Source organism: Peromyscus maniculatus, chromosome X, assembly GCF_049852395.1.
Source record: "Peromyscus maniculatus bairdii isolate BWxNUB_F1_BW_parent chromosome X, HU_Pman_BW_mat_3.1, whole genome shotgun sequence".
NCBI lineage: Eukaryota > Metazoa > Chordata > Mammalia > Rodentia > Cricetidae > Peromyscus > Peromyscus maniculatus.
In genome coordinates, this window is record NC_134875.1 from 123658039 (window position 1) to 123665723 (window position 7685).

The 7685-nt window shown below is 47.6% G+C and overlaps 1 protein-coding gene across 2 annotated transcripts; it reads left to right on the forward strand.

Moving 5' to 3' along the window:
* The first annotated feature begins 1117 nt into the window (after positions 1 to 1117).
* Positions 1118 to 7113, forward strand: Cfp (complement factor properdin). 2 transcript variants are annotated; one of them, XM_006991425.4, is made up of 9 exons: positions 1118 to 1556; positions 1644 to 1794; positions 3185 to 3360; positions 3775 to 3945; positions 4076 to 4267; positions 4486 to 4659; positions 4885 to 5076; positions 5219 to 5330; positions 6840 to 7113. In XM_006991425.4, the coding sequence occupies exons 1-9, from the start codon at positions 1493 to 1495 to the stop codon at positions 7003 to 7005; spliced, it is 1398 nt and encodes a 465-aa protein (XP_006991487.1). In that variant the 5' UTR covers positions 1118 to 1492; the 3' UTR covers positions 7006 to 7113. The 2 variants fall into 2 exon arrangements, with proteins under 2 accessions (XP_006991487.1, XP_076417832.1); XM_076561717.1 differs by lacking the exon at positions 3185 to 3360 and having other exon boundaries at positions 1119 to 1556.
* Positions 7114 to 7685: the final 572 nt, after the last annotated feature.

The following is a 7685-nucleotide window of genomic DNA, read 5'->3' on the forward strand; positions in this document are numbered from 1 at the left end:
GTGGGCTTCATCGATGCTAGGCTAGCACTTTACCAACTGAGCTACATCTCTGGCCACCCCAGCCTTTAAACATTTACTACACATGCCACCGTGTACATGTGGAGGTCAGAGGACAACTTAAGGGAGTCAATTATCTCCTATCATGTGAGCTCTAGGAATTAAACTCAGGTCATTAGGTTTTTCAGCAAGCACCTTCACACACTGAGCAATCTCACCTCCACCCTGCTCTTCTTTAAATTTTATTTTTGAGACAGAATCTTACTAAATTAGCCAAGGTAGCCTTGAACTCACACTGTAGCCTAGGCAAGCCTTGAACTTTCATTCTGCTTGTTTGAACCTCCAAAGTAGATAAGGTTACAAGCCTGTACATCCCAGGGCCCTGTTTGTGTGCACATTTTACAGAAAAGGAAAACAGGCCTAGAAGCAAATACTATCTGCCCTTAGGTACTCATAGAACATGGCCCAACTGGTTCTCTCTTCTCTACCCTTGTAGGCCCTAAGGGTTTCTTCAGATGGCCCCTTTGGGCAGTGGGTATGCCTGAAACACCCTCCATCCCCACCCACTTCTGAATCACTTCCCACACAATGCCACTTCCCTTTCTCACTTCCCTTGTGTTGACCTCCCACACATGCTTACCACAGGAACCTCACTTTTAGGAAAGAGGTAGGTTTTCAAGAAGGAAGATGAAGCACTTGCCCTGATGCCTTCTCCTTGACAGACTACTTGAGGAGGGCTACCCTCATTTCACCCTTCTTCAGTACCCCATTGAAGTTGATCCTGTCACTATAGTCAAGATTATGCATTTTACAGGTAAGAAAATGAGCCAGCCATGGTGTGATATGCCTGTTCAAGACAAGCCTAGTCTACAAAGCAAATTTCAGGCCTGGTATGGCTACATTATAAAACTTTTCCTTAAAAAAAAAATAAGGAGCCGGGCGTTGGTGGCGCACGCCTTTAATCCCAGCACTCGGGAGGCAGAGCCAGGCGGATCTCTGTGAGTTCGAGGCCAGCCTGGGCTACCAAGTGAGCTCCAGGAAAGGCGCAAAGCTACACAGAGAAACCCTGTCTCGAAAAACCAAAAAAAAAAAAAAAAAAAAAAAAAAAAAAAAAAAAAAAATAAGGAAAACTCAGGCTGAAAATTTAAAGTGACTTATCCAAGGTCATACACCCAGGTGGTTCTCCAGACTTACAGGCTCCAATGCCCTTGAGTGAGAATTTGTCTCATACAAATTAATTGAAAACTAAGAGGTGTCTGGGTGGTGTGGGGTATTAGGTGGCAAAGATTGGGTGTCAGAAGCAGGAACAAGGGTGATACAGGAAATGGAAAGGAGAGAGAAGAGGAGGAGGCAGAGGGCTCAAGGGAGAGGTCAGAGCTAAAGAGGTCACACCCTCCCAGTTCCTCCTGCGCTGGCTTCCTCTTTCCTGAGCAGAACAGCCCAGATTAAGCCAGACCTCCTCTCTGTAAGAGAGTACAAAGACGTAGTGCTCCAAATGCTTGCTGGAATGCAAGCCCCTCAGTCGTTCCTGCTGCTACTGCTTACCCTGCCAGTCACAGGTAAGTGGATGAGGGCCCAGATGTCCTCCCAGGGATGCCCAGGTCAACCATACCTTGATTGTCCATTCTTCTCCCCTGATCTTACAGGTTCAGACCCTGTGTTCTGCTTTACCCAGTATGAGGAGTCCTCTGGCAAATGCAAAGGCCTGCTTGGGGGAGATATCAGTGTGGAAGACTGCTGTCTCAATGCTGCCTATGCCTTCCAAGAGCACGCTGGTGGTCTCTGTCAGGCATGCAGGTTCGGGGGAACCTGTGCTGAGCTCTATAATCCAGAACTGTACTCTCTCCCTGGAGCTTTTAAGAGTGCCCCCACCCAAGTCTTCCTCATGACCATAGCTCAGAGTTTCAAAACCTTGGCACTATTGCCGTTTGGAGCTCTTTGTTGGGGGTATGAGGTCTGAGCATTGTTGGGTATTTTATAACATGACCTTCCCCTAAGTGTTTTTAACAACTTTAACAACTCCCTCCACTGGTTAACATTGGGAGTGGGGGTGTATCTGATTCTTTCACCTGCTTTTGGGACCCTTTTCCTCCTACTGGGTTGCCTCACCAAGCCCTGATAGGTTTGTGCCTAGTCTTGTTGTATGCTGTATTCAGTTGATATCCCTGGGAGGCCTGCTCCTTTCTGAAGGGAAACAGAAGGAGTGGGTCTCATGGGCTGGGGGTGGAGTGGAAAGAGAGGAAACTATAGTCGGAATGTATTGTATGAAGAGAATTGTTTTAAAAAGACAACCATAACTGACTCTAGAAACTGCTAAATGTCCCCTGATGGAGACAAAATCAGCCCTCATTGAAAAGTACCACTGTCAGAACTTCCTGTAAATATTGCAGGTGGGGTGCAACTTATATATTTTTGGTGGTAGCTCCATTCTCCTAACTTATAACAGATGATACTTGAGTGCTTATTGTATATAGATCCATCATAGGAATGGAGGACCTTGGGGAAAATCTAAGGGCAATGCCCAAACCTTTATTTGTAATGACACATTCATTGTGCAATTCCTCTGTGGTAGTTTGATCTCTGAAAGAACCTCAAGTCTCCTAATCATGACGTCCAGTTTACATATGTTGAAACTTAATGTATTGTAGATATATTTTATGACTGCTTATTATGTACTCTGGGTAACACTGTAAAAATGTTGGGTTTGGAGATCTTGGAAAAGCAGCTCTGGGCCCCCAATCATGCTAACCGTTCATGTCTCTTTAGCACTAGCATGCACACCCAGTCCTGTACAGGAGGCTAAGCATAGCTCTAGGATGTTTCTGAAGCTCCTGTTTTTCTAAGCACTTCCTGTCTGCCAGCAACTGTACAGGGTGGTGACCTATTGGGTTCTTGGCAGAAGTTCTGGGCTTTTAAAAAGTCCTTACATTTGCTTATTGTGTATGGCTTAGTCCCTGGGGGATTTCCAAGGCCCTTGTCATAAAGGGAAATGAAATTTATCATACACTTACTATATACTCACATCTTCCTATTCAATCCCCCACCATCCCTAAGTGGTAAGTAGGTGCTCACTGTTTCATCTTGTATATTTACCCAGAACCCCTCCTGTACCAACCTGTACTCTTTGGTGTCCCACATGCCATCTTGTCAGTTCATACCAGTATGCAACATGGGCTCCTCTCTGTAGGTCCCCACGATGGTCACCATGGTCCTCATGGGCCCCCTGCTCGGTTACATGCTCTGAGGGGTCCCAACTGCGACACAGGCGCTGTGTGGGCAGGGGTGGGCAGTGCTCTGAGAAGGTGGCTCCTAGAACCCTTGAGTGGCAGCTACAGGCCTGTGAGGATCAGCCATGCTGTCCAGGTAAGGAACATCAGCAATGTGGGCATGCACTCTGTATTACCCAGCCCCAGGGCCAGAAGAATCAGTTCAGAGGCCCTGAGGACAGATCCGTGTGTGGCTTTAAGGGAAACTGAGGAGGCTGGGATTGCTGGAGGAAAATGCTTGGAAGTGATCACGTTGGCTTTAGTCTGAGTAATTTGTATTGTGAAAAGGGGAGAAATTAACTTTGACTTGATTTTGGAAGAAGACAGGCCATATCTGAAGCAGAGGGACGAGTATGAAGGCAACTGCCATAGTCTAGATGAGTAGTGCTGGTAGGCTAGGAATAGGAACAAGAGAACAAGAGATAGGAGGACAGAGTTAGCTTATGTGGGTCACACATAAAAGGAAGGAATCCTAAGTGCCACCCCCACCTCCCATCTTTTTCTCCCACAGAAATGGGTGGTTGGTCTGAGTGGGCACCCTGGGGGCCTTGCTCTGTCACCTGCTCCAAAGGAACCCAGACCCGTCAACGAGTATGTGACCACCCTGCTCCTAAGTGTGGGGGCCACTGCCCAGGAGAGGCCCAGCAATCACAGGCCTGTGACACTCAGAAGGTCTGCCCCAGTGAGTAAGGGCAGCCACAGGACATTGAAGGGGTACCCAGAATGGATCTATTGGGTTAGAGCAGAAAATTGCCAGGGAGAAAAGACTTGAGCACTCTTGACCACAGTTCATCCTTCCACTCCTACCACAGCACATGGGGCCTGGGCAGCCTGGGGCCCCTGGAGCCCCTGCTCAGGAACCTGCCTTGGTGGAACTCAAGAACCTAAGGAGACACGAAGCCGCACATGTTCTGCACCAGCGCCTTCCCACCAGCCCCCTGGGAAGCCCTGCTCAGGACCAGCCTATGAGCATCGGGGCTGCACTGGCCTGCCACCCTGTCCAGGTATGTAGTGATGAGGTCAGTGGCACAGAGCTAGTGGAGCATTGGATTTCTGGCAAAGATACTGTGGCATTTAAAGGATTAGCATTCTTATACCATGTGATCACAAGCCCATCATTTGAAGACAATTTGCCTTGTGTTTAGATGTGTCAGAGAGGGAAGCTGGGGTGTATGCATGATTAAGGTGGCCGGTCATTTCGCTTTCTTTCCCATTCTAACAGTGGCTGGTGGATGGGGGCCATGGGGCCCTGTGAGTCCCTGCTCGGTAACCTGTGGCCTGGGCCAGACCCTAGAACGACGAACATGTGATCGCCCTGTACCCCGTCATGGGGGCCTCTTCTGTGCTGGTGATGCCACTCGGACCCACATCTGTAACACAGCCATGCCTTGCCCTGGTTAGCAACTCAGGAGGCACCATTCCCATTTCTAAGCCCCCTGCCCATCACTGCTGACCACTTCCTGCTGCCAAAGCCTTGTTCCTGCCTCTGATCCTCCTCTTCCTACCCTCATGCCTTGATTCACCTCCCACATCTGTTCACTCTTACTCCCTCCCATAGCCTTCATTCCTTCCCCTGAGGCTCTTTACTGGCTCCAAATCCATTTACCTCTTGTCTCTACAGTAAATGGGGAGTGGGAGGCCTGGGGGAAATGGAGTCACTGCAGCCGTGTGAACATGAAGTCCATCAGCTGTGAAGAAATCCCGGGCCAGCAGTCACGCACAAGGAACTGTAGAGGCCGCAAGTTTAATGGACAGCGATGTCCTGGGGAAAACCATGATATTCGACACTGCTATGACATCCATAACTGTGTCTGTGAGTAACCCACAGACAGTACTGTAAGGGTGGGCAGCCATGCAGTAGCAATGCTAGGGATCCTATGTCCCTGAAATCTCTTTTTCCCATTAAGACCTCCAGTTTTGACTATGATATTCTGCCCCCACCCTCCACACTGCAGTGAAAGGTTCATGGTCACAGTGGAGTACCTGGGGTCTCTGCACACCACCATGTGGACCCAACCCCACCCGTGTCCGCCAGCGCCTCTGCACACCTTTGCTTCCCAATTTCCCGTGAGTTGGGGGACATTGTATTCCTAGGAGGGGGTCTTGATGCTGAAGAATGAGAAGAGAATTGGTTACACTGAGCTTCACCACTGCATCAGAGGTGCCTGCCTTGCCAGTGCCATCTCCCAGTTTAGAGAAGAGGAGAGAAAGAATAGGAAAGGCAGTTGGAGAAGACTTAATGGCCTCTGTGCTCCTTGGTTACTAATGCAGTCATTCAGCAGTGCTTCCATGCACACAGTCTTTCATGTGGCCTTCCCCACTGAACTCTTAGTTAGCGTACTTTGACTTACTAAGTCACCCATACCTCCATTCATCCGCTCCACATTTCACTGCCCTGAGGTACTCCAAGGCCTCTTTAGCAACAGTTGCAGATAAAAGAACCCATATCTATGGACAGAAGGGACCCAGATGAGATGAGCTATGATAGAATCCATATAAAAATGACAGGTAAGTGGCAATGAGACTATCACTACTCCCTGGGCCTAGAAAGCTAATCAGACCTTTTTGGGTAGATGAGGATTGGGAGAAGCATTCCTGACATCCAAATTGTGAGCAGAGTCCTGGGCAGAGCTGATTAGCCACCCTAGGTGTTTATTGGACACCACAGTGGCCCCAGAAATAAAAAGAGAAAAGCTACCCATCCCTTCCTTACACCACAGAGGTCAAGATTTAGTGGCCCTTTTCACAGCTAGTGAGAAGCCTGTCACTGCGATAGGATCTCCCAGCTGTGGGTGTCACATTAGTTCCTCAAGAAGAGTTAGAGTCTATGTAGAGAAGAACCAATTGAGAGAATCTGGGTGAAAATTAATAGAGGGCTTGCCTACTAGAAGAAATAATCCTGTCAAAAATCTTCCTGAATATTTAAGGTTCCATTTGGATAAAGTTGGGAAAGGTAGAGAAAAGAAAAGGGAGGGAGGAAGAGAAGAAAGAATGATTTGGGATAAGGATTTAAGTTGAGTATAAGGAGAGAGGAGGGTGTGGAAGTAAGAGTATTCCTATTACTGCCATTTTTTAGATGAGGGAAACAGGCACAGGAAGTTATCTTTTCTATTTCTTTATCAGAAATAGCCCAGTATCACAGTTAGACAGTGTTAGGTACACAGTGAGTTGTTAATCCAGGTGTGGTGGTGCAAACCTGTAATCCTAACTACTTGAAAGGCTGGAGCCAAATGACCACATGTTCATGAGTTCAAGGCTAGCCTGGGTAACATAGTGAGACTCTTTAAATAAATAGAAAGAGAGGGGATAGATCAGTAGGAACTAAAAAAAGAAGAAGAAGAAGAAGAATGCTATGCTATGGGGTATGCTGGAGTATTTACCTAGTAAGTACAAGGCCCTAAGTTCAATCTCTAATACCACCAAAAAAGGTTTTGTTATGAGACTTGCTCATAATTCCCACATCTGGGAGGCTGAGGCAGGGAGATCATTGAGTTTGAGATCAGACTCAAAAAAAAGTTTTTTCAATACATTGTTGCCTTCCCTGAGCTTTTCTCCATTGCTTCCCCAACACCCCAGGCCTACAGTTTCCATGGTTGAAGGTCAGGGTGAGAAGAATGTTACCTTCTGGGGAACCCCACGGCCACTGTGTGAGGAGCTACAGGGGCAGAAGCTGATGGTGGAAGAGAAACGGCCATGTCTACATGTGCCTGCCTGCAAAGATCCAGAGGAAGAAAAACCCTAAAATCCCTCAATAAACCAGCCTTTATAAACTCTTCTAAGATTCCTTAAAGAAGGGGGGAAACCTGCCCCCTTTCCTTGATTGAAGCAATGAATTTTCTAGAGCAAAGTAGTAGTGTTCTGTTGTGAAATATTTTGTTCAATTGTGTTTGCAGCTTGGAAAGCAAGTGTCCAGACCCAGCCTGTCTTTGCCATGACTATAAGGGGGTGGGCTAGGAGACTGTTGACAGGGTGAGTTTTGTCATTGACTGCTCACCTTGGCAGAACTTTTTGATTGACCCATGTGCTATTTAGTTGCTCTCTCTTACTTTATGAAGTTCCCTAGGTTCCCACCCACACATCAGAGCCTCTCAGCTGGCAGATCTGTGGTGAACTGGGTGGGATGTTACCAGAGTTGGCACCCAGCTGAGAAAACACCTGCACCCACCCACTGAAAACAGCCTAGCTCCAACACCACAATTATCAATAACAAATAGCTGGGGGAAGGGGCATCGAGGAGGTGGTTATGATGCACTTTGATCTGGGGCAGGGGCAAAGAGAAGCTAGAGTTAGCATCAGCCTGGAGGAACCCCCAAGACAAATCTTTTTGTATTTGTTCATTTAACACTTTAGTGTATATGTATGCTAGAGATAAGTCTGAGCATCTGGGCTGGAGGAGGACTGGTAGAAGGCGAGGACATCTGA

Excerpts from the sequence above, each read along its gene's own strand:
- Cfp (XM_006991425.4), top strand. The coding sequence starts at position 1,493 with ATGCTTGCTGGAATGCAAGCCCCTCAGTCGTTCCTGCTGCTACTGCTT. Across the intron at positions 1,557-1,643 it reads GCTTACCCTGCCAGTCACAG|GTTCAGACCCTGTGTTCTGC; the intron begins GTAAGTGGATGA and ends CTGATCTTACAG. Across the intron at positions 5,331-6,839 it reads CCTTTGCTTCCCAATTTCCC|GCCTACAGTTTCCATGGTTG; the intron begins GTGAGTTGGGGG and ends CCAACACCCCAG.